The 24,847-nt window shown below is 44.7% G+C and overlaps 1 protein-coding gene across 4 annotated transcripts in view; it reads left to right on the top strand.

Annotated features, from left to right (window-relative positions):
* Positions 1–24,598, top strand: part of OTUD7B (OTU deubiquitinase 7B) — a 75,691-nt gene extending 51,093 nt beyond the window's left edge. For all 4 annotated transcript variants that reach the window (XM_063626056.1, XM_063626057.1, XM_063626058.1 and 1 more), the window contains 6 exons: positions 2,614–2,726; positions 12,172–12,299; positions 12,611–12,760; positions 13,310–13,424; positions 15,047–15,131; positions 17,320–24,598. In XM_063626056.1, coding sequence (XP_063482126.1) covers positions 2,614–2,726; positions 12,172–12,299; positions 12,611–12,760; positions 13,310–13,424; positions 15,047–15,131; positions 17,320–18,528 — 1,800 coding nt within the window. In that variant the 3' untranslated portion in view covers positions 18,529–24,598. The remainder of the gene's footprint in view (positions 1–2,613; positions 2,727–12,171; positions 12,300–12,610; positions 12,761–13,309; positions 13,425–15,046; positions 15,132–17,319) is intronic.
* Positions 24,599–24,847: the final 249 nt, after the last annotated feature.

The raw sequence follows: 24,847 nt of genomic DNA, 5'->3' as shown, positions 1-24,847 counted from the left end.
ATTGCTCTCTTTATTTTTAATTGAAGTAAAATTTGTGATAGCATTTTACAAATTGAAAATAGCTGTGTCATTTAAAAAATTCCCATTAAATTTGTTCCCAATACCCCTTATGTTTCCAGTGATTCCTTCTACTCTGTCAGTGTGCGGTTAAGCAGTATAGACTCATTTTAATACTAATGTCAGCCAAATAAAATTAATAAGGTAAACTTATTTCCCTTATCATTATATACATCCTAAAGCCAATGTATTTTAAAATTGCTTGTACCATTGCCTGCTCTCCTTTGATAAAAATTGTAGTTTCACTTAGCATATGTTTATTGATTATAGTCACAAAATAGACCTTGGGTATATTGCATAAAACATGATCCTAGCGTAGAGGAGGAGATGGACATGTAAATACATAATTGCAACAGGTTATAACATGTATGACTCTTAAGAATAGATGTCTCTATAGCAGTTAATGCCAGCTGGGTGCGGTGGCTCACGCCTGTAATCCCAGCACTTTGGGAGGCCAAGGCAGGCGGATCACCTGTTGGTAATTTGAGACCAGCCTGGCCAACATGGTGAAACCCCGTCTCTACTGAAAATACAAAACTAGCCAGGCATGGTGGTGTGACGTGTAGTCCCAGCTACTCAGGAGGCTGAGGCAGGAGAATCTCTTGAACCTGGGAGGTGGAGGTTGCAGTGAGCCAAGATCATGCCACTGCACTCCATCCTGGGTGACAGAGCAAGACTTTGTCTCAAACAAACAAACAAGCAAACAAACAAATAATCTATAGCAGTTAGGGAGAGAGGATACAAAGGAAGGAGTGGTTGATCTGCTAAGGGAGATTTAGGAGACTATTTAGAGGAATGATACTTGGGTTCTATCCTAAAAGTTGAGAAATTGTTCACAAGGTCGATAGAAAGTGAGCTACTCCAGGCAGAAGGAACAACTTAGACAAAAGCTCAGTGGTATAAAACAACATGGTACATTTCAGGAACTACAGCTAATTCAGTGAGATGTATCTGACTAGAGAGGTGGATAGGGGCCAGGAAGTAGGCTTTGTATGCAGCACTTCTACTTGGGAGGCTGAGGCAGGAGAATCGCTTGAACCTGGGAGGTGGAGGTTGCAGTGAGCTGAGATCGCTCCACTGTACTCCAGCCTGAGCGACAGAGCGAGACTCTGTCTCAAAAAAAAAAAAAAAAAAAGAAGGTATCCAGGTGTAGGGTGGGTGAAAGAAAGAGAGGAATAGTAGATAATTCCTTGGTTTTGAGCTTGGATGTTTGGGTGATAGTTGGTGCTATTCACTAAGGTAGGAAAATAGGAAGAAGAGTGGATTTGGGAAAAAACAGGAGTTCTATTTTGACTTTACAGAGTTTGAGGTAACCATGGGCAGGTGGCAGTCTCCAGTAGATAGCTGGATATATGAATATAGAAATTAAGAAGCCTAGGCTGGGTGCAATGCCTCATGCCTGTAATCCCAGCATTTTGGGTGGCTGAGGCAGGCAGATCACCAGGTCAGGAGTTCGAGACCAGCCTGGCCAACATGGGGAAAGCCCATCTCTACTAAAAATGCAAAAATTAGCTGGGCGTGGTGGTGGGTGCTGTAATCCCAGCTACTCGGGAGGCTGAGGCAGAAGAAGCATTTGAATCCGGGAGGTGAAGGTTGCAGTAAGCCGAGATTGTGCCATTGCACTCCAGCCTGGGTGACTCTGTCTCAAAAGAAAAAGAAAAGAAATTAAGAAATCTGTGCTGGAGATAGATGGTATATACCATACAGATGGTAGTGGATGAGATTATGGCAGTAGAAGAGATCACCCAGAGGGAACCAAGGTGAAAATCATTGACACTGACACACCACTAGTATTTTGGGGGCAGGCAGAGTTTAGAGAAATAGAAACTAATTTTATGGAAGCTAATGGCAAAGAAAATTTAAAGAGGAAGGCCGGGCGCTGTGGCTCAAGCCTGTAATCCCAGCACTTTGGGAGGCCGAGGTGGGCGGATCACGAGGTCAGGAGATCGAGACCATCCTGGCTAACACAGTGAAACCCCATCTCTACTAAAAATACAAAAAATTAGCCGGACGTGTTGGCAGGCGCCTGTAGTCCCAGCTACTCGGGAGGCTGAGGCAGGAGAATGGCATGAACCCGGGAGGCGGAGCTTGCAGTGAGCCGAGATCGCGCCATTGCACTCCCGCCTGGGAGACAGAGCAAGACTCCGTCTCAAAAAAAAAAAAAAAAAAGAAAATTTAAAGAGGAAAATAACCCACGTAAAGGCTAAGATGAGAACCAGGGTCCACTGAATTTGGCAATTAGAAGGTCATTGTTCTTTGCCAAAATCAGGTAGGTGAAATGTTATGTGGCAGTGGGTGAGCAAGATGGAGGGCAGAAATGGGACAGATTGCAATAGGTCAAAAAAGAATGGATGATAAAGAAGTGTAATAGTCATAGACTATTCGTTCATGGATCTTGACTGTAAAAGAGGTAAGAGATTTGACTTTGTAGTACAATTTGTAAACCAAGTGCTAAGGGATTAGGGAGTAGAGTAACAGTGAATAAGGTGGAATAGGTATTGCCTGTTAGAACCCAGCCTCTAATTGCCCAATGTCCCTTGCCTGTCCTTCACACAGTCAGGGCTGGTATACACAGAAGATGAATGGCAGAAGGAGTGGAATGAACTGATCAAGCTTGCCTCAAGTGAACCCCGAATGCATCTAGGTACCAATGGAGCCAACTGTGGTGGGTAAGTATGGCTAAGTAGGGGAGGAGGAAACCTTCATAGAGTCCTCATTGGGCCTCCACAGCCCAGTGTCTAGAGAGCTCTGTGCTAAGAGGATATTAGAAGGAAAGAGAGGAGCTATGCTAAGGGCACCAAAGTGTGTAACAACATGATATGTTTAGGAACTACTGGTAGTTCAGTATTGAACTGGAATATAAAGTAGCCCATCTAGACTTTGGAAACTTCAGGACAAATGACCCAGTATCTTCGGTAAGTAAACTGCAAGGAAAATAAAAAGGGACAAGGACCTTGTAGGTTTAAATGGACTAAAAAGACATATCAGGCCAGGTGTGGTGTCTCACACCTGTAATCTCAACACTTTGAAAGGCTGAGGCAGGAGGACTGTGTGAGCCCAGGAGTTCGAAACCAGCCTGGGTAACATAGTGAGACCCCATTTCTTTTTCTTTTTCTTTTCTTTTTTTCTTTTTTTTTTTTTTTTTTGAGACAGAGTCTTACTTTGTTGCCCAGGCTGGAGTGCAGTGGTGTGATCTCTGCTCACTGCAACCTCTGCCTCCAGGGTTCAAGTGATTCTCTGTTTCAGCCTCCAAAGTAGCTAGGACTACAGGTGCATGCCACCACGCCCAGCTAATTTTCGTATTTTTATTAGAGACGGGGTTTCACCATTTTGGCCAGGGTGATCTCAAACTCCTGGCCTCAAGTGATCCACCCACCTTGGCCTCCCAAAGTGCTGGGATTACAAGCGTGAGCCACCATGCCTGGCCAGTGAGACCACATCTTAAAAAAAAAAAAATTAGCCAGGCATGGTGGTGCATGCCTATAGTCCCAGCTACTTGGGAGGCTGAGGTGGGAGGATTGCCTGAGCTGGGGAGGTCGAGGCTGCAGTGAGTTGTGACAGCACCCCTGCACTCCAGCCTGGGAAACAGAGACCTCTGTCTCTAAAAGAAAAAAAAAGACATCAACCAGTTGGGATGTGTGGACATCATAAGACAATTAAGGAAATGTGAACAATGTCTCTGTGTTTGATTATTGTTAAAATTATAAAATGTGATATTAATGGTATAGTGGTTGTTTAAAAAGGTAGTCCTGGCCAGGCTCAGTGGTTCACACCTGTAATCCCAGCACTTTGGGAGGCCAAGGTGGGTGGGAATTCGAGACCAGCCTGGCCAATGTGGTGAAACCCTGTCTCTACTAAAAATACAAAAAATTAGCTGGGCGTAGTGCTGAGCTGCTGTAATCCCAGCTACTCGAGAGGCTGAGGCAGGAGAATTGCTTGAACCCAGGAAGCAGAGGTTGCAGTCAGCCGAGTTCGTGCCACTGCACTCCAGCCCTGGCGACAGAGTGAGACTCCATCTCAAAAAAAAAAAAAAAAAGGTAGTCCTTTATGTTTTTAGAGATAGAAACTGAAATAAAATAAAAATGGATGAAATTATATAATTTCCAGGATTTGCTTCAAGATTATCTGGTGGTAGCCCCGTGGTGGGGGAGGTAGATAAATAGATCTGAGGTGTAGTGAAACAAGGTTGACCATGTGTTGAAGATGGCCGAATAGGAACAGCTCCAGTCTACAGCTCCCAGTATGAGTGACACAGAAGAGGGATGATTTCTGCATTTCCAGCTGAGGTACCGGGTTCATCTCACTGGGGCTTGTTGGACAGTGGGTGCAGCCCATGGAGCGTGAGCCGAAGCAGGGCGGGGCATCGCTGCACCTGGGAAGCACAAGGGGTTGGGGAATTCCCTTTCCTAGCCAAGGGAAGCCGTGACAGATGGTACTCAGAAAATTGGGACATTCCCACCCTAATACTGTGCTTTTCCAACGGTCTTAGCAAATGGCACACTAGGAGATTATATCCCGTGCCTGGCTCGGAGTGTCCCACACCCACGGAGCCTTGCTCACTGCTAGCACAGCAGTCTGAGATAGAACTGCAAGGAGGCAGTGAGGCTGGGAGAGGGGCGTCTGCCATTGCTGAGGCCTGAGTAGGTAAACAAAGCAGCTGGGAAGCTCTAACTGGGTGGAGCCCACTGCAGCTCAAGGTGGCCTGCCTGCCTCTGTAGACTCCACCTCTGGGGGCAGGGCATAGCTGAACAAAAGGCAGCAGAAACTTCTGCAGACTTAAATGTCCCTGTCTGACAGCTTTGAAGAGAGTAGTGGTTCTCCTTAGCACGGAGTTTGAGATCTGAGAACGGACAGACTGCCTCCTCAAGTGGGTCCCTGACCCCCGAGTAGCCTAACTGGGAGACACCTCCCAGTAGGGGCCGACTGACACCTCATACAGCCAGGTGCCCCTCTGAGATGAAGCTTCCAGAGAAAGGATCAGGCAGCAACATTTGCTGTTCTGCAATATTTGCTGTTCTGCAGCCTCCGCTGGTGATACCCGGGCAAACAGGGTCTGGAGTGGACCTCCAGCAAACTCCAACAGACCTGCAGCTGAGGGTCCTGACTGTTAGAAGGAAAACTAACAAACAGAAAGGACATCCACACCAATACCCCATCTGTATGTCCCCATCATCAAAGACCAAAGGTAGATAAAACCACAAAGAGGGGGAGAAACCAGAGCAGAAAAGCTGAAAATTCTAAAAATCAGAGTGCCTCTTCTCCTCCAAAGGAGCACAGCTCCTCACCAGCAACAGAACAAAGCTGGACAGAGAATGACTTTGACGAGTTGAGAGAAGAAGGCTTCAGACGATCGGTAATAACAAACTCTGAGCTAAAGGAAGATGTTCCAACCCATCGCAAAGAAGCTAAAAACCTTGAAAAAAGATTAGATGAATGGCTAACTAGAATAAACAGTGTAGAGAAGACCTTAAACGACCTGATGGAGCTGAAAACCATGGCACAAGAACTACGTGACACATGCACAAGCTTCAGTAGCCGATTCAATCAAGTGGAAGAAAGGGTATCAGTGATTGAAGATCAAATGAATGAAATGAAGCAAGAAGAGAAGTTCAGAGAAAACAGAGTAAAAAGAAACGAACAAAGCCTCCAAGAAATACGGGACTATGTAAAAAGACCAAATCTATGTCTGATTGGTGTACCTGAAAATGACAGGGAGAATAGAACCAAGCTGGAAAACACTCTTCAGGATATTATCCAGGAGAACTTCCCCAACCTAGCAAGGCAGGCCAACATTCAAATTCAGGAAATACAGAGAACGCCACAAAGATACTCCTCGAGAAGAGCAACTCCGAGATACATAATTGTCAGATTCACCAAAGTTGAAATGAAGGAAAAAATGTTCAGAGAGAAAGGTCGGGTTACCCACAAAGGGAAGCCCATCGGACTAACAGCGGATCTCTCAGCAAAAACTCTGCAAGCCAGAAGAGAGTGGGGGCCAATATTAAACATTCTTAAAGAAAAGAATTTTCAACCCAGAATTTCATATCCAGGCAAACTAAGCTTCATAAGTGAAGGAGAAATAAAATCCTTTACAGACAAGCAAATGCTGAGAGATTTTATCACCACCAGGCCTGCCTTACAAGAGCTCCTGAAGGAAGCACTAAACATGGAAAGGAACAACCAGTACCAGCCACTGCAAAAACATGCCAAATTGTAAAGACCATCAAGGCTAGGAAGAAACTGCATCAACTAACGAGCAAAATAACCAGCTAACATCATAATGACAGGATCAAATTCACACATAACAGTATTAACCTTAAATGTAAATGGGCTAAATGCTCCAATTAAAAAGACACAGACTGGCAAATTGGATAAAGAGTCAAGACCCATCAGTGTGCTATATTCAGGAGACTCATCTCAGGTGCAGAGACACACATATGCTCAAAATAAAGGGATGGAGGAAGATCTACTAAGCAAATGGAAAAACAAAAAAAAAGCAGGGGTTGCAATCCTAGTCTCTGATAAAACCAACTTTAAACCAACAAAGATCAAAAGAGACAAAGAAGGCCATTACATAATGGTACAGGGATCAATTCAACAGGAAGAGCTAACTATGTTAAATATATATGCACCCAATACAGGAGCACCCAGATTCATAAAGCAAGTCCTTAGAGACCTACAAAGAGACTTAGACTCCCACACAATAATAATGGGAGACTTTAACACCCCACTCTCAACATTAGAGAGATCAACGAGACAGAAAGTTAACAAGGATATCCAGGACTTGAACTCAGCTCTGCAACAAGTGGACCGAATAGACATCTACAGAACTCTCCACCCCAAATCAACAGAATATACATTCTTCTTCTTAGCACCACATCACACTTATTCCAGAATTGATCACATAGTTGGAAGTAAAGCACTCCTCAGCAAATGTAAAAGAAAGAAATTATAACAAACTGTCTCTCAGACCACAGTGCAATCAAATTAGAACTCAGGATTAAGAAACTCACTCAGAACTGCTCAACTACATGGAAACTGAACAACCTGCTCCTGAATGACTACTGGGTACATAACAAAATGAAGGCAGAAATAAAGATGTTCTTTGAAACCAATGAGAACAAAGACACAACATACCAGAATCTCTGGGACACATTTAAAGCAGTGTGTAGAGGGAAATTTATAGCACTAAATGCCCACAAGAGAAAGCAGGAAAGATCTAAAATTGACACCCTAACATCACAATTAAAAGAACTAGAGAAGCAAGAGCAAACACATTCAAAAGCTAGCAGAAGGCAAGAAATAACTAAGATCAGAGTAGAACTGAAGGAGATAGAGACACAAAAAACCCTTCAAAAAATCAATGAATCCAGGAGCTGGTTTTTTGAAAAGATCAACAAAATTGATAGACCGCTGGCAAGACTAATAAGAAAAGAGAGAAGAATCAAATAGACAGAATAAAAAATGACAAAGGGGATATCACCACTGATCCCACAGAAATACAAACTTCCATCAGAGAATACTATAAACACCTCTATGCAAATAAACTAGAAAATGTAGAAGAAACGGATAAATTCCTCAACACATACACCCTCCCAAGACGAAACCAGGAAGAAGTTGAACCCCTGAATAGACCAATAACAGTCTCTGAAATTGAGGCAATAATTAATAGCATACCAACCAAAAAAGTCCAGGACCAGATGGATTCACAGCCGAATTCTACCAGAGGTACAAAGAGGAGCTGGTACCATTCCTTCTGAAACTATTCCAATCAATAGAAAAAGAGGGAATCCTCCCTAACTCATTTTATGAGGCCAGCATCATCCTGATACCAAAGCCTGGCAGAGACACAACAAAAAAAGAGAATTTTAGACCAATATCCCTGATGAACATTGATGCAAAAATCCTCAATAAAATACTGGCAAACCAAATCCAGCAGCACATCAAACAGCTTATCCACCAAGATCAAGTTGGCTTCATCCCTGGGAGGCAAGGCTTGTTCAACATACGCAAATCAGTAAACATAATCCATCATATAAACAGAACCAAAGATAAAAACCACGTGATTATCTCAATAGATGCAGAAAAGGCCTTTGACAAAATTCAACAGCACTTCATGCTAAAAACTCTCAATAAACTAGATATTGATGGGATGTATCTCAAAATAATAAGAGCTATTTATGACAAACTCACAGCCAATATCATACTGAATGGGCAAAAACTGGAAGCATTCCCTTTGCAAACTGGCACAAGACAGAGATGCCCTTTCTCACCACTCCTATTCAACATAGCGTTAGAAGTTCTGCCCAGGGCAATCAGGCAGGAGAAAGAAATAAAGGGTATTCAATTAGGAAAAGAGAAAGTCAGATTGTCCCTGTTTGCAGATGACATGATTGTATATTTAGAAAACCCCATTGTCTTAGCCCAAAATCTCCTTAAGCTGATAAGCAACTTCAGCAAAGTCTCAGGATACAAATCAGTGCAAAAATCACAAGCATCCTTATACACCAATAATAGACAATCAGAGAGCCAAATCATGAGTGAACTCCCATTCACAATTGCTTCAAAGAGAATAAAATACCTAGAAATCCAACTTACAAGGGATGTGAAGGACCTCTTCAAGGACAACTACAAACCACTGCTCAGTGAAATAAAAGAGGACACAAACAAATGGAAGAACATTTCATACTCATGGATAGGAAGAATCAATATCGTGAAAATGGCCATACTGCCCAAGGTAATTTGTAGATTCAATGCCATCCCCATCAAGCTACCAATGACTTTCTTCACAGAATTGGAAAAAACTAAAGTCCATATGGAACCAAAAAAGAGCCTGCATTGCCAAGACAATCCTAAGCCAAAAGAACAAAGCTGGAGGCATCAAGCTACCTGACTTCAAACTATACTACAAGCCTACAGTAACCAAAACAGCATGGTACTGGTACCAAAACAGAGATAGAGACCAATGGAACAGAATAGAGCCTTCAGAAATAATACCACACATCTACAACAATCTGATCTTTGACAAACCTGACAAAAACAAGAAATGGGGAAAGGATTCCCTATTTTATAAATGGTGCTGGGAAAACTGGCTATCCATAGGTAGAAAGCTGAAACTGGATCCCTTCTTTACACCTTATAAAAAAGTTAATTCAAGATGGATTAAAGACTTAAATGTTAGACCTAAAACCATAAAAACCCTAGAAGAAAACCTAGGCAATACCATTCAGGACATAGGCATGGGCAAGGACTTCATGACTAAAAACACCAAAAGCAATGGCAACAAAAGCCAAAATAGACAAATGGGATCTAATTAAACTAAAGAGCTTCTGCACAGCAAAAGAAACCACCATCAGAGTGAACAGGCAACTTACAGAATGGGAGAAAATTTTTGCAATCTACCTGTCTGACAAAGGGCTAATATCCAGAATCTACAAAGAACTTAAACAAATTTACAAGAAAAAATCAACCCCATCAAAAAGTGGGCAAAGGATATGAACAGACACTTCTCAAAAGAAGACATTTATGCAGCCAACAGACACATGATAAAATGCTCATTGTCACTGGCCATCAGAGAAATGCAAATCAAAATCACAATGAGATACCATCTCACACCAGTTAGAATGGTGATCATTAAAAAAGTCAGGAAACAACAGGTGCTGGAGAGGATGTGGAGAAATAGGAACACTTTTACACTGTTGATGGGACTGTAAACTAGTTCAACCATTGTGGAAGACCGTGTGGCGATTCCTCAAGGATCTAGAACTAGAAATACCATTTGACCTAGCCATCCCATTACTGGGTATATACCCAAAGGATTATAAATCATGCAGCTATAAAGACACATGCACACGTATGTGTATTGCAGCACTATTCACAATGGCAAAGACCTGGAACCAACCCAAGTGTCCAACAATGATAGACTGGATTAAGAAAATGTGGCACATATGCACCATGGAATACTATGCAGCCATAAAAAAGCATGAGTTCATGTCCTTTGTAGGGATGTGGATGAAGCTGGAAACCATCATTCTGAGCAAACTATCGCAAGGACAGAAAACCAAACACCGCATGTTCTCACTCATAGATGGGAATTGAACAATGAGAACACTTGGACACAGGGTGGGGAACATCACACACTGAGGCCTGTTGTGGAGTGGGGGGAGGGGGGAGGGATAGCATTAGGAGATATATCTAATGTAAATGACGAGTTAATGGGTGCAGCACACCAACATGGCATATGTATACTTATGTAACAAACCTGCACATTGTGCACATGTACCCTAGAACTTAAAGTATAATTTGAAAAAAAATTGTGCAGGAGCAGCAAGCAGTTCCCATGCTACCCGAGATCTGAGGAGTAGCTTTGGGTGCATTCCTGAAAGTGCAGCCTAGAATCTGTTTATTGATCCACTTAGTACTGACACAAGCCTGTAATATGCTGTAATAAACTTTCTGTTTAAAAAAAAAAAAAAGGTTGGCCATGTGTTTATAATTGTTAAAGCTGGGTGATGGATACATGAGTGTTTAGTATATTATCATTTCTAGTATTGAATATGTTTAAAATTTTGAAATTTTCCATAATGGTTAAAAATTATAACCTATCCAGATTTTATTGTACATAAGAATAATCTGGGAGAGTTATTTAAAAAGCTGATTTCTGGACCTCCACCCCAGAAAAGTCCAGTTGAGTTGGACAGAGGTAAGGCCCAGAAATCCTTGTTTGGAATCAGCATCCAATATTGAATAAAATTGCTTTAGGGGGTGGAAGCCATTGAATATTGAGTATGTGAATGACAGGAGCAAATTTATCCCTCCATATTTGAACACGCTGACTCCAGTGGATAATGAAGTGGAAAGGAGTGGGATAAGATGCAGTTGTAGTAATCCAGGAAAGGGCCATGGATGTGAACAGTGTGGTAGACTAAAGATAGGCCAGGGGAGACAGATAAAAGGAACACACAGGAAGGCCAGGCGTGGTGGCTCACGCCTGTAATCCCGGCACTTTGGGAGGCTGAGACGGGCGGATCATGAGGTCAGGAGATCGAGACCATCCTGGCCAACACGGTGAAACCCCGTCTCTACTAAAAATATAAAAAATTGCCGGGCACAGTGGCTCACGCCTGTAATACCAGCACTTTGGGAGGCCGAGGCAGGCGGATCACGAGGTCAGGAGATCGAAACCACGGTGAAACCCCATCTCTACTAAAAATACAAAAAAATTAGCCAGGCGTGGTGGTGGGCGCCTGTAGTCCCAGCTACTCGGGAGGCTGAGGCAGGAGAATTGCCTGAACCCAGGAGGTGGAGCTTGCAGTGAGCCCAGATCGCGCCACTGCACTCCAGCCTGGGCGACAGAGCGAGACTCCGTCTCAAAAAAAAAAAAAAAAATACAAAAAATTAGCCAGGTGAGGTGGCAGGTGCCTGTAGTCCCAGCTACTTGGGAGGCTGAGGCAGGAGAATGGCGTGAACTCGGGAGGCAGAGCTTGCAGTGAGCCGAGATCGCGCCACTGCACTCCAGCCTGGGGGACAGAGCGAGACTCTGTCTCAAAAAAAAAGAAACACACGGGAGATAGAATTGGTCAAATCACGTGATTACTGGAAGGTGAGAGATAAAAGCACAATAAATATTTCACAAATTTCTGATTACGCTACTGGATAGATGGTGAGGCTGTTCTTTAAGTGAGGGAACATAGGAAAGGAATTGTATTTGGCTGTTTTTGTAAGACATGAGTGTGATGTGTGGGTGGTTATAGTATCTAAAATAAGTAGGATGAAGCTATGCAGTTGTGTTGAGCTACTGGATGAAGAGAATGGAGAGAGGCTATTGAATAGGAAGAATATTAAGAGATAGGGATTACCTCCAAATTCCTATCACTGCTTTAACCCTAGAGCCTTCAAATCTCTTTTCTTGGATTTCCCCATCTGTGAAACGGAAGTAGAAACAGCTATGGTAGCATAAAATAATCAGCTATATCAGTGGCAGCCTTAAGATTGGAAAACCAGGAAAGGACATTCTTCTTTTCCCTTTCTGCAGAACTGGTCTTCAGGGTCTCCTGTTTCTACTCTTTCATTTTTACTGCACCCTTTCCACTCTCTCCCCTCCTGCCGTTCCAGGGTGGAGAGTTCTGAGGAGCCTGTATATGAGAGCCTTGAAGAGTTTCACGTCTTTGTCCTTGCTCATGTGCTTAGGAGGCCCATAGTTGTCGTGGCAGACACCATGCTGAGGGACTCCGGAGGGGAAGGTGAGTCAGCCAGTCAGTCCTCACTCCATCCTGAGCACCCCCTTTTGCAAAGCCTTAGGCTAAGCGTTGGAAGGAAGGCAGGAAAGGGGATATATAGACCCTTGGGGAAAAAGCAAGTTATCAATTAGAATAGTGCAAAATTCTCAAGAGATTCTGAGTAAAGCAGTTGGGATTAGCTGACAGGGCTTCTTAGGAAGGAATTATTAAACATGTTGGAATGAAAGCACGGACTCAGTTGGCAGAGTGGTATGTAGGGATTGTCCACTAGGCAGAAACACAGCCTTCATAATAATCTTCATGGCTTCCTGCAGCATTTGCCCCTATTCCCTTTGGAGGAATCTATCTGCCTTTGGAGGTCCCAGCCAGCCAGTGTCACCGCTCCCCTCTGGTGCTCGCCTATGATCAGGCCCACTTTTCTGCACTCGTGTCCATGGAGCAGAAGGAGAATACCAAGGAACAAGGTGCTGAATGACATGTCTTTTGGTCTGCATTATTTTCACTTGAAAAAATTGAATGAGATCTAATGTAGGAGGAAAGAATTAAGTGACATGCAAGCCCAGACAGCACATGTTGATGCTGTTTTATTAAGCTATAAGTTACGCCAGAGTTTTCAAATAAAAAAAAAAAAAGGGGGGTTTGGGAGGAAAGCAAGACCTGTATACCCTCTTCGGGAGTAAAGGCTTATGATTAAGGTGGTAAGAGCTTCTAAATGATGCTTTTCTAATTTGTCTTAAATTATGACTGAATTCTCTGAATATACATTAACTGGAAAGAACATCATGAGAGTTAGTTGACTGGTGGGGACTCAGGGAGATTTGTGGCCTAAAACATATGCTGCGTGGTAGCGGGAAAACTAGCCAATTAGTTTTAATACCAGGGGTAATTCACATGTAAGAATTGAGAAGGGACTACAATTAAAGACCTTAGTATGATTTTAGTGAAATAAGTCTGTGTTCAGTTACCTTTCTCTCTTAAGGAGATTCCTTGATGATATGTTTCTTCCTCCCCAGCTGTGATCCCACTTACAGATTCAGAGTATAAGCTGCTGCCCTTGCACTTTGCTGTGGACCCTGGAAAAGGCTGGGAGTGGGGCAAAGATGATAGTGACAATGTCCGATTGGCCAGGTAAGCCAGGGCTAGTCTTTTCATCTACTTTGTGCTGGGATTTCTTCCACATGCAGCATCCATCTCCCAGGGATTTTTCCTCAGCTCAGGCAAGACAGTCACAAGCTAAGGCGAGTTTTGGGAAGATGGGGAGGTAGAGGAGAGGTTGGGCACCAGGACTCTTTTCATGGTGCAGCTGCTTTTTCTCCCTCTGAAAGAGATGGGAATCCTAGCATCTCAACTTGTTCTTTTCTTACAATAGGAAAAGTGTTCATACACTGATTCATCCCTAAAACAGTGATCAGAAAATCAGGATAATCAGGCCGGGCGTGGTGGCTGATGCCTGTAATCCCAGCACTTTGGGAGGCCGAGGTGGGTGGATCACGAGATCAGGAGTTCGAGACAAGCCTGGCCAATACGGTGAAACCTCGTCTCTACTAAAAATACAAAAATTAGCAGGGCGTGGTGGTGCGTGCCTGTAATCCCATCTACTAGGGAGGCTGAGGCAGGAGAATCGCTTGAACTCGGGAGGCAGGGATTGCAGTGAGCCGACATCGTGCCACTGCACTACAGCCTAGGCAACAGAGTGAGACTCTGTCTCAAAAAAAAAAAAAAAGAAAATCAGGATAATCAAATCACATGTCTACGCCCAAGCGAGAGGAGTTTCAAAGAGTTGAACAAGGCTGGGTGCAGTGGCTTACGCCTGTAATCCCAGCATGTTGGGAGAAACCACCGTCAGAGTGAACAGGCAACCGAGGCGGGCAGATCACCTGAGGTTGGGAGTTTGAGACCAGCCTGGCCAACATGGAGAAACCACGTCTCTACTAAAAATACAAAATTAGCCAGGCGTGGTGGCGCATGTCTATAATCCCAGCTACTCGGGAGGCTGAGGCAGGAGAATCACTTGAATCCAGGGGGCGGAGTTTGTGGTGAGCTGAGATGGTACCATTACACTCCAGTATGGGCAACAAGAGTGAAACTCCATCCAAAAAATAAATAAATAAGTGATCAAAATAGTTTGCTGTGAGTTTTTGCCTTTCTGGAATTTAATAGCAAGAAAAATATGTTCCCTACCCTCTCAGCCCCCACTCTCCCTCCGTGTGGCTTGTTAAGCCTTCCTTCTGCCTCCTGCATCAACTTCCTGATGGAGAGTGTATGAATGCAAAAGCTCCTCCCTTAGCACTTACCCAGCGCTTCCCTCTCTGGGCTCCTGCCACTGGGTCCCAGCTAAGAGAGTTTGATTTTAAAATCCAGAGTTTATGGCTTTTTAAAAATAACCTCTCACTTATTTACCAAAAGCTCCTTGTAAATAATATTTACAACAACAACAATGATAATGGCTACTGTCTAGTATTTCCCATTTTCCAGACACTGCTGCGCGCTTTCCAAACACTATTTTAATCTTTACAACAACCCTACAGGATAGATATTATCTATACCCATTCTCAGCTGCAACTGAGTTTCAGGGAGGTTGAAGTGACTTGCTCAAGGTCATAAAGCTTATTAATTGGTGGAGAAATAGTTCAAACCCAACCCTATTTGAGTCCTAAGCCATGTAGCCCTCTCCCACCCTTTCTCCCAACTATATCAAATTGCTTTGCTTTTAAAAGGTGACAGTAAATTTTTTTTTCTCTTTTTCATAGTGTAATTCTGTCCCTAGAGGTCAAATTGCATCTGCTGCATAGCTACATGAATGTGAAGTGGATCCCACTGTCCTCTGATGCACAGGTGAAGACTTCTCCCACATCTACCCTGGTGTGTCTTAATTTCATTTTCAGTGACAGAACAAGGAGATCTGGGATGGTTTCCTTCTGAATCTATTCTGAGTGGTGGCTTACAATTCAAGGTTAGAAGTAACTAGAAGATGTCAAATAAGTTCCAAAGACACTTTTTCCTGTTTTTATTGTATTTTTTATTTTTTTTGAGGTGGAGTCTTGCTCTGTCGCCCAGGCTGGAGTGCAATGGCACAATCTTGGCTCATTGCAACCTCTGCCTCCTGGATTCAAGCAATTCTCCTGCCTCAGCCTCCTGAGTAGCTGGGATTACAGGCATGCGCCACCACGCCCGGCTAATTTTTGTATTTTTAGTAGAGGACAGGTTTCACCATGTTGGCCAGGCTGGTCTCGAATGCCTGACCTCAGATGATCTGTTGCCTCGGCCTCCCACAGTGCTGGGATTACAAGTGTGAGCCACCGTGCCTGGCCTTTCCTGCCTTTTTCTTTTTTTTAGAGGAAGTCTTGCTCTGTCACCCAGGCTGAAATGCAGTGGCACAATCTTGGCTCATAGCAACCTCTGCTTCCCAGGTTCAAGTGATTCTCCTGCCTGAGCCTCACGAGTAGCTGGGATTACAGACGTGTGCCACCACACCTGGTTGATTTTTGTATTTTTAGTAGAGACGGGGTTTCACCATGTTGGCCAGGCTGGTCTCCAACTCCTGACCTCAGGTGATCCACCCACCTTGGCCTCCCAAAGTTTTGGGATTACAGGCATGAGCCACCGTGCCCAGCCCTTTCCTGCTTTTTTAAAACCGTTAGTCTCCTGTTTTCCACATCTCCTCTGCAGCCAGGCTCTGTTGTCTGATACTAAAACATATATATATTTTTTGAGATGGAATCTTGCTCTTGTTGCCCAGGCTGGAGTGCAATGACACGATCTCGGCTCACTGCAACCTCCGCCTCCTGGGTTCAAGTGATTCTTCTGCCTCAGCCTCCCGAGTAGCTGAGATTACAGGTGCCTGCCACCATGCCCAGCTAATTTTTGTATTTTTAGTAGAGATGGGGTTTCGCCATGTTGGCCAGGCTGGTCTCAAACTCCTGACCTCGTGATCTGCCCGCCTTGGCCTCCGAAAGTGCTGGGATTACAGGTGTGAGCCACCGTGCCTGACCTAAAACATATTATTATTATTACTATTTTGTCTTTGAGATGGAGTTTCACTCTTTTTGCCCAGGCTGGAGTGCAATGGTGCGATCTCGGCTCACTGCAACCTCCGCCTCCTGGGTTCAAGCGATTCTCCTGCCTCAGCCTCCTGAGTAGCTGGGATTACAGACATGCACCACCACGTCCGGCTAATTTTGTATTTTTAGTAGAGACGTGGTTTCTCCATGTTGGTCAGGCTGGTCTGGAACTCCCGACCTCAGGTGATCCACCAGCCTCGGCCTCCCAAAGTGCTGGGATTACAGGCGTGAGCCACCGTGCCCGGCTTAACATATTCTTTAAGAAAGGTTTTCTGGACTGTTTGTTGAACTTGAGATGATCATTATTTCGTCTGAAGTCTTCTGTAGATAGACCTCTGTTTTGGGCACTAGGAGACGGAGTAGCTTAAAGAGCTCCTAATTCAGTGGGCTCTGAGTTAGAACAGGAGCACAGGAGTAGGGGCAAATTGATGAACTCCAGTGCCGAATGTATAAAAGTTGAGGGGATACAAAGTGGCTAGACTTGGTTAATTTTGATTAGTCAAGACTTTCTTGAGATTAGTTTCGAGCGGAATTTGGCATAGAGAAATTTATAATAAAGAACATTCTAGTGTCTGGGCCTCTCACCCAGAAGCCACATATCATATGGTTGCTCATTGTTCTAAATGAACAGAAAGGCTTTATTCTACTATCTCCTTATTACAGAAGGGAGTCAGATTGCAGTGGGGGAGAAAGCTGACTGACTGGAACCCAGGAAGGACAGTGCCATCCTGGGTGACCCTTCCCTTATCATGACAGCAGCCCTTCTCTGGAGCAAGGCAGTCACTAGGCAATCACTCAAAGGACGGAGCTCACAGGTGTCCATCCTTCTTCTACCTGGCTAATTTCTATAGCCATGGCTGCAGGGAGCTCCCTGAGCCAGATGGATGGGCTAGAGGTCCCTGGGGGATTCCCCCACCCCAGGCTGCTGGGAGAACTGTCAACAGTGTTCTTGTCTCTTCCAGGCTCCTCTGGCCCAGCCTGAGTCCCCCACTGCCTCAGCTGGAGATGAGCCCCGGTCCACTCCTGAGTCTGGCGACTCAGACAAGGAGTCAGTTGGCAGCAGTTCCACCAGCAACGAGGGTGGCCGGCGGAAGGAGAAGTCAAAGCGAGATCGGGAGAAGGACAAGAAGAGAGCAGATTCTGTGGCTAACAAACTGGGCAGCTTTGGCAAAACCTTGGGCAGCAAGCTCAAGAAGAACATGGGGGGCCTGATGCACAGCAAGGGTTCGAAGCCTGGAGGGGTGGGGACAGGGTCGGGGGGAAGCAGCGGCACTGAGACACTGGAGAAGAAGAAGAAAAACTCACTGAAGAGCTGGAAGGGTGGCAAGGAGGAGGCAGCTGGGGATGGGCCTGTGTCTGAGAAGCCCCCAGCTGAGTCTGTTGGTAACGGAGGGAGCAAGTATAGCCAGGAGGTGATGCAGAGCCTGAGCATTCTGAGGACTGCCATGCAAGGGGAGGGGAAGTTTATTTTTGTTGGAACCCTGAAGATGGGTCACCGTCACCAGTATCAGGAGGAGATGATCCAGCGCTACCTTTCTGATGCTGAGGAGAGATTCCTGGCAGAACAGAAGCAGAAGGAGGCAGAGAGGAAGATCATGAATGGAGGAATAGCGGGTGGCCCTCCTCCAGCCAAAAAGCCAGAGCCAGATGCTAGGGAAGAGCAGCCGACTGGTCCCCCAGCAGAGTCCAGGGCAATGGCATTTTCCACTGGCTACCCTGGGGACTTTACTATCCCTCGGCCTTCTGGGGGGGGAGTCCACTGCCAGGAACCCCGGAGGCAGTTGGCAGGGGGTCCATGTGTCGGGGGCCTACCACCATATGCTACCTTCCCCAGACAGTGCCCTCCTGGGCGACCCTACCCCCACCAGGACAGCATCCCTTCTCTGGAGCCAGGCAGCCACTCTAAGGATGGAGTTCACAGGGGTGCCTTGTTACCACCCCCCTACCGAGTGGCTGATTCCTATAGCAATGGCTACAGAGAGCCCCCTGAGCCAGATGGATGGGCTGGAGGTCTCCGGGGGCTTCCCCCAACTCAGACCAAATGCAAACAACCGAACTGCAGCTTCTATGGACACCCTGAGACAAACAACTTCTGTTCCTGTTGTTACAGGGAAGAACTGAGGAGGAGGGAGCGGGAACCGGATGGGGAGCTCCTGGTGCACAGGTTCTGAACGGGTGGAACATTGAAGGGCAAGGAGGCTAAACAAAGTTAAGCTCAACTAATTGGCTCATGAAGAACACAGTCCCCCTGTGTTGAGGGGGCAAATGCAGTAATGTTTGTGGGAGCCTGGCTGAAAACTTTTAAGTGTGTGCACACAGGAGTGCTGCCAGGCTGGCAAGAGCAGGTCGGGGCTGGATGGCACCTCAGGGGCTGTACTATTCCTCTGCAGAGCTTGACTCGATGAGATTTGAGGTACAAGGGGGAAAGATGGCGATTCTGTCTTATAACCTCCTGGGTCCCATCCAGGACCTAAGAGAAAGTAGCAGGGGAAGGTTTGGTGTGTGGGGGTGGGAGGTGGGCAGAAGTCTTGGGGAGGAACGGGCAAAGGAGGTTCTCAGTCAATAAAAGAAAACCAAAGTTCTTTAGGTTGGGAAAAAGCACATGGTGGTGGAGTGAGAAGTGTGGAGGGGAAGTGGGAAATTGGACACATTTGCTATTGATTTGAATTAAGGTAGAAATTAAGGTTGGATCAATTCTTCCTCTTGAATGATCTGGAAAGACAAGGCAGTATTGTGTCCTCATGGGTGCCTGTTAGGAGGTGGGGTAGTTTAAATCCGTTTGTTTAGATGGGAAAGGGAGGAACTTAAAAGGGAAATCCTTTTCCTCTTAAGCTTTATTTCCTTCCAAGCAGTCATATGTCATCTGTTACAGTTTGAGAAGAGATTGCTGATTACCCCCTATCTTTTCCTCATCTAAGTCTTTAACTGTATTTGTTGAAAGGGAAGAGCGTGGTGAGAACAGCCGTCATGTGTGTTGCATTTTCTCCAGGTCAATTGGGGCAGAGCTGATCTATTTTTTAACCACAGCAATAACCATACGTTGGGGTTTGGGCACACCTTGGGAGGGGTGGGAGGACAGACATTTTAGCCAGAGACTGTTTCAAACAAAACCAAAAACCTAAGTAGAGCACTACAGCCCTCTGTGGCTGCTGCGTTTCTGTAGAAAGCAACTTATTTTATTGACTTTTTTTTTTTTTTTTTAAGGAAAAGAAATAAAAAGACCCCAGCAAGCAAAAACATTTAAAAAATGATTTTTTTTCTCCTACCTAAGTGGTTCTTTCTCCCTTTGCTCTACTTTTGGAGAATGAACTTAACATCCCGGCTTCTTTTGTTAAGCCATAGTTGACCTTAATCTGTGGTTAGTTTATTAAAATAATTAAAAATACTTTATAAGAAGAGATATTTTTGATATTAGGACTGATGTTGAAACATATAGGGGCAATTTATAAAAAGGTAGTTAGAGAAATATATTTTAGTGAACTATAACCACAGAGCACAGATGACTCCCAATGAGCTGATCTGTCTTTAGATTTCTCCCTTTCCCTGACCCTTCCCTGCTCTCTAGGGGCTGGGAGTGGGGATGTGGACACAGCAGGGGGAGATCCTTCGCATTTTGCACAAAGCACAAGTCTGAACAGCCTATGCTCTGGCCAGAGGCATTTCCAAGAGCTTTAAACCGGAAGACCTATCCTGGGCCAATTTTCCTTTTTCTTTATATTTTTTTCCGGGAAAAAAAGTCAACTATGCAATTGTATACACTCCCGGGTGCATGTGAAGAAGGGGAATAAGTGTACTTATGTGTCCAGAGTATTACCTGGGGCTGTTTTTCTGTGTTTGGATTTCTCTTTTGAGGTATGTACTCATAACCCATCCCTTGGAACGTAATTCCCACATTTGATCTAAAGCATTTGTGCGTGCATATGTGTGTGTGTGTTTTCCTCCTCGGTAGCCAGTCAAGATTGTCCTTGTTGGAAATGCTCACGGTTTAGAAAGGTTATTTTCTCCTCAACAAACTCAGAAGTCACCTATTTTCCAAATCTGATTTAATAATTTCCTATGGCTATTAGGGTTTTCTTTGAAAATAGATTTGTTTTAAGGAAACAGTGAGATTCCAAAGGAAGGGATGTGTGTATGTCTAGGCAGGTCTGGAACCAGGTATGAGATGAGCACTCCCCTAAGGTGCAAAATTTAAGGGTTACTATAAAACTCATTCATCAAGATACTTTAAAAAATGCAGTATTTAAAAAAATTAATGCAAAAAATTTATGTTAAATAAAATAGCGAAATCTTACAGGATCTGACAGGACTGAGATTAGGAGGAGGGAAGTGAGGCTGAATCGAATAAGTATGGGGATGAATCCTTCTTATTTAAATTTTTGATACATTGTCCATCATAGAGTTTTTACATTAATTGTGATTTAAAAAAAATGTTGCATTAAAATAGTATTTATCTTGGTTACTGGGTTTTTTGGCACTCCTTAAATTTTGTGCCCAAGGTGAGTGCTTTGCTCACCTCAACCTAGTTATGTCCGTTTCTGTGATTTGAACAACACTAGTGAGAACACCACTGTTTGCGCCTCCACCCCCATCACACACCAAACAACAGGTGGCTCAGACACCCTGAATTTGCACAGCTCACCTAGCTTTCCTAATTTAGGCCTTCATATCATAGAATGCTGGCCTGGACCAATAGGAATGAAAACAGACCAGGGGTTTTCCCAGAGAATAAAGCCGGAAAAGTTTTGATTCTCCACTGGACTGCTGTGTTTGGATTTGATCTGTTGTTAGATTCTAGTTAACACTTTTGTTTTTAAAAACTGAGGACAAATGAACAAAAAACCTTGTATCATGTTTGTTTTTATTTATAAGTTAGCCAATCCCAATTCCTTTTGCCTTATTTTCAAATAAAAAAAGATGGAAATTTTGAGGGGTGGTCTAGGGGTGAATATGGTAAAATGGGGCTTCAGGCCTTATAGCTTTTTATTAAGAAATAAATTATTTTTTTTTTATTTGGGAGGGTAACTATTTATTGAGGCATTGAAAAACCTCTCCGTTCTAAGGATGAGAGAGCCTGAGACAATGGATATTTTTTATAGGAGATAGTGAAGTTTGTTTTGCTTTATTCTTTCTGGGAGGGTCTTGGTGGGATGGGGGGAGGTGAAGGAATAATGCCTGGGATATTAATATAGATTCAGCTTGGTTTGTGGTATTTTGGGAAGATGAGGGAATAGAAGAGGCAAGCCCATGTCGTTACTGGGTTGGGGAGAAGGAAGGAAGGGGCATATGGCCTGCACTCGAAATGGGCAGAAAAATTCCTTAGTTAAGGAGGGGTATGTGAGTAAAGGGGGAAGGTAGACCCTTTAGCCCCAAGTGAGGGATGATATCATCTCTCAAGCTTAAATTTAAGTGCACTTAGTTCCTTTAATCCAGGGCAACTGGGGTACCTACTGAAGTTTTTAATGGAGAGGGGAGATTTTCAGGGTTCTTGTTTTTCCCTTTTTGATGTTAGACAGTGCTACTCCCTCCCTGCTATGCTGTCTGCCCCATCTCCAATGGAGTATTACTGGAGGATAGGCCTCCACTTCTCCCTTAACCTATGCTGCATTTATTGAAAGTTACAAGATTTAACCAGAAGTTTTTCCTCCATACTGGTTTTTATCAACAAAATAAAAAGATTATATCCAAAGATTTTTTAAAGATTCAGTCTTTTTAAGGAGTGGGGATGGTGTTAAACTCAGTGCTGTAGAGGGCAGTGGAAGGGAAGTATCTTCCCTCTATTAGCTCAGTTTTTTTTTTTTTTTCTATCAAGCAAAACTAAGGCCCACAGACAAACAAGAATTAGCAGTGACTTCGTGTTGTATATCTGCGGGATGATACTGAGCCCAAAAGAATGAAGCTGGTTTTGAATGTGTTCTGAGAACCTAGCTTTTGCCATTCTTACTCCTTTTAGCCACGTGTCCAAGGTTCCAGTCACATTTTTTTTTTCTCAATAAAGAGTATTTCAGAGACGATTGTCTCTGAATTACTCAGACACCTCTGGACTCTGAGTCTTCTTTTTTCTTTTTTTTTTTTTTTTTTTTTTTTTTTTTTTTTTGAGACGGAATCTCGCTCAGCCGCCCAGGCTGGAGTGCAATGGTGCGATCTCAGCTCACTCCAGCCACCGTCTCCTGGGTTCAAGCGATTCTCCCGTCTCAGCCTCCCAAGTGGCTGGGATTACAGGCACCCATAATCATGCCTGGCTAATTTTTGTATTTTAGTAGAGATGGGGTTTCACCATGTTGGCCAGGCTGATCTTGAACTCCTGACCTCAGGTGATCTGCCAGCCTCGGCCTCCCAAAGTGCTGGGATTACAGGCATGAGCCACCGCGCCTGGCCTCTGTGTCTTCCTTCTCCAATGAGTCAGTACCCCAGACATACAGCCACAGGTGAGAAGACAGAATTAGAAGCCCCTTCCCGGCCTGGAATCACCTGCACTGCAGATTTTTCTAATTTCCTTCTTTCCCTCCAGGCCTTTCAACTATAGATTTGGATGAGTCATGCAGGCATTCTGTCTCTTCTACTTTGCAGACAGCCAGTCTGCAAATCACAGGGTGTTTTGCCCCCATACATCTGTTGGGTAACAAAATATTACGATGTCCCCATGTAGACTTACTCCGTGCCATCTCCTGCATTGGCCAAGTGGGTAAGGGGCAGTAGAAAAGAGCAACGGAAGCTGGCTGGCAGCAGTTAAGAGGAGTGGGGGTGGGAAGGACCCTGGCCTCTTTCTGTGCTTATAACTGGATCTGTGACTCATCTTGTGAGTCACTCAGCTCCACCTCCCTCCTCCGGCTGCCCCTCCCAACAGCCTTTACTCCTGGCACAAACCTGCAGCCAGACCAGGATTCTGAAAATGGAAAAATCTGATATAGCCCCTTGCCTCTCCACCCTTCCCTTCATCTAGTACTTCTACTGGGGATGTGTGGGGTGGTGAGAGGCAGCCTTAACCCTCAGCTCCTGCCCACTCCATTCCTGGTTATTGATCCAAATCGCCCAATTCTTTTCTCCTCCTGATTTCCCCCCACCCCCTGCTTTTATTTTTATTTTTGATTTTTTTTGAGACGGAGTTTCGCTCTTGTCGCCCAGGATGGAGTGCAATGGCGCCATCCCGGCTCACTGCAACCTTCGTCTCCTGGGTTCAAGCGATTCTCCTGCCTCAGGCTCCTGAGTAGCTGAGATTACAGGCGCCCACCACCATGCCTGGCTAATTTTTTTTTTTTAGTAGAGTCGGGGGTTTCACCATGTTGGCCAGGCTGGTCTCAACTTCCTTACCTCAGGTGATCCGCCCACCTCAGCCTTCCAAAGTGCTGGGATTACAGGCATGAGCCACCACACCCCTACCCCCTGATTTTTTTTCTCTGTGTTCCTCCACTGTCTCCACACCTCAAAGTGCTAAAGAATAGAATGAGGCTCTTGAATGAAGGATGGTGGTGAGAAGGAAAGTGGATAATGGGATTTAAAAGTAATGGTACACACCTCTTCCTATGCTTTTTTTCTTTTTCTATAGAGTCTTGCTATGTTGCCCAGGCTGGAGTGTAGTCATTAGATCTTGGCTCACTGCAACCTCTGCTTCCTGGGTTCAAGCGATTCTCCTGCCTCAGCTTCCCAAGTAGCTGGGATTATAGGCGTGAGCCACCACACCTGGCTAATTTTTGTATTTTCAGTAGAGATGGGGCTTCATCATGTTGGCCAGGTGGTCCTGAACTCCTGACCTCAAGTGATCTGCCTGCCTTGGCCTTCCAAAATGCTTGGGATTACAGGCGTGAGCCACTGCGCCTGGCCCCTATTTTCTTTTTACAACAGACCTTGGGAATATTTTCTTCCCCCAAGAGGTTGAGGCCCATGGAATGCATTAGGGGGAGGTGGGGTGGTGGTGCTCTGTAGCCTTTAGGACTTCTAGAATCAGGCTTCTGGGCCACCTTCCTAGCAGGTGTGTACCTCTTTGTTCCAGACTGACTTCCGTCTCACAATATCTTCACTATTTCCACAGTTGCAGCCAAGACAGGAAACTGAAAGCTGAGGCCAGAAGGGTGGTATACTGGGGGGAGGGGAAAATTGAGTGTCACTTTGGAAAACTGGGGCCCCCACCTAAGGATTGCTGCCTCTGTAGATTCAAAAGCAATAAAACAGCAGCTCATTAACTCTTATTTTGTATTTTATTTTCTGTCATTTTCATGTCTAAATAAAGATTTTTGCTTTGCTGTCCCCAAGTCCTCCTCCTTTAAAGGAGCTGCATTCTCTCCTTGTTCTCAGCTTTCCTTACCCATCTTTGCTTCTTGGGTTGCAGATGGGAGGGATGGGGGATGGACTGTTGAGCTGAAGAGAGGTTTCCAGCCCTCACCTGTGAAAGTCCTGAACATGAATCATTCATTTGGAGATCTGGTGTCTGGGTTGGAGGGGTGGAGTCACATACGGGAATGGGCACTTATTGCCAACTGGTTGTGTATCTACGTG

This window comes from Symphalangus syndactylus, chromosome 12 (genome assembly GCF_028878055.3).
Source record: "Symphalangus syndactylus isolate Jambi chromosome 12, NHGRI_mSymSyn1-v2.1_pri, whole genome shotgun sequence".
Lineage (NCBI taxonomy): Eukaryota > Metazoa > Chordata > Mammalia > Primates > Hylobatidae > Symphalangus > Symphalangus syndactylus.
Note: the sequence above shows the minus strand (reverse complement) of the source record. Positions and strands in the feature narration are given on the sequence as shown.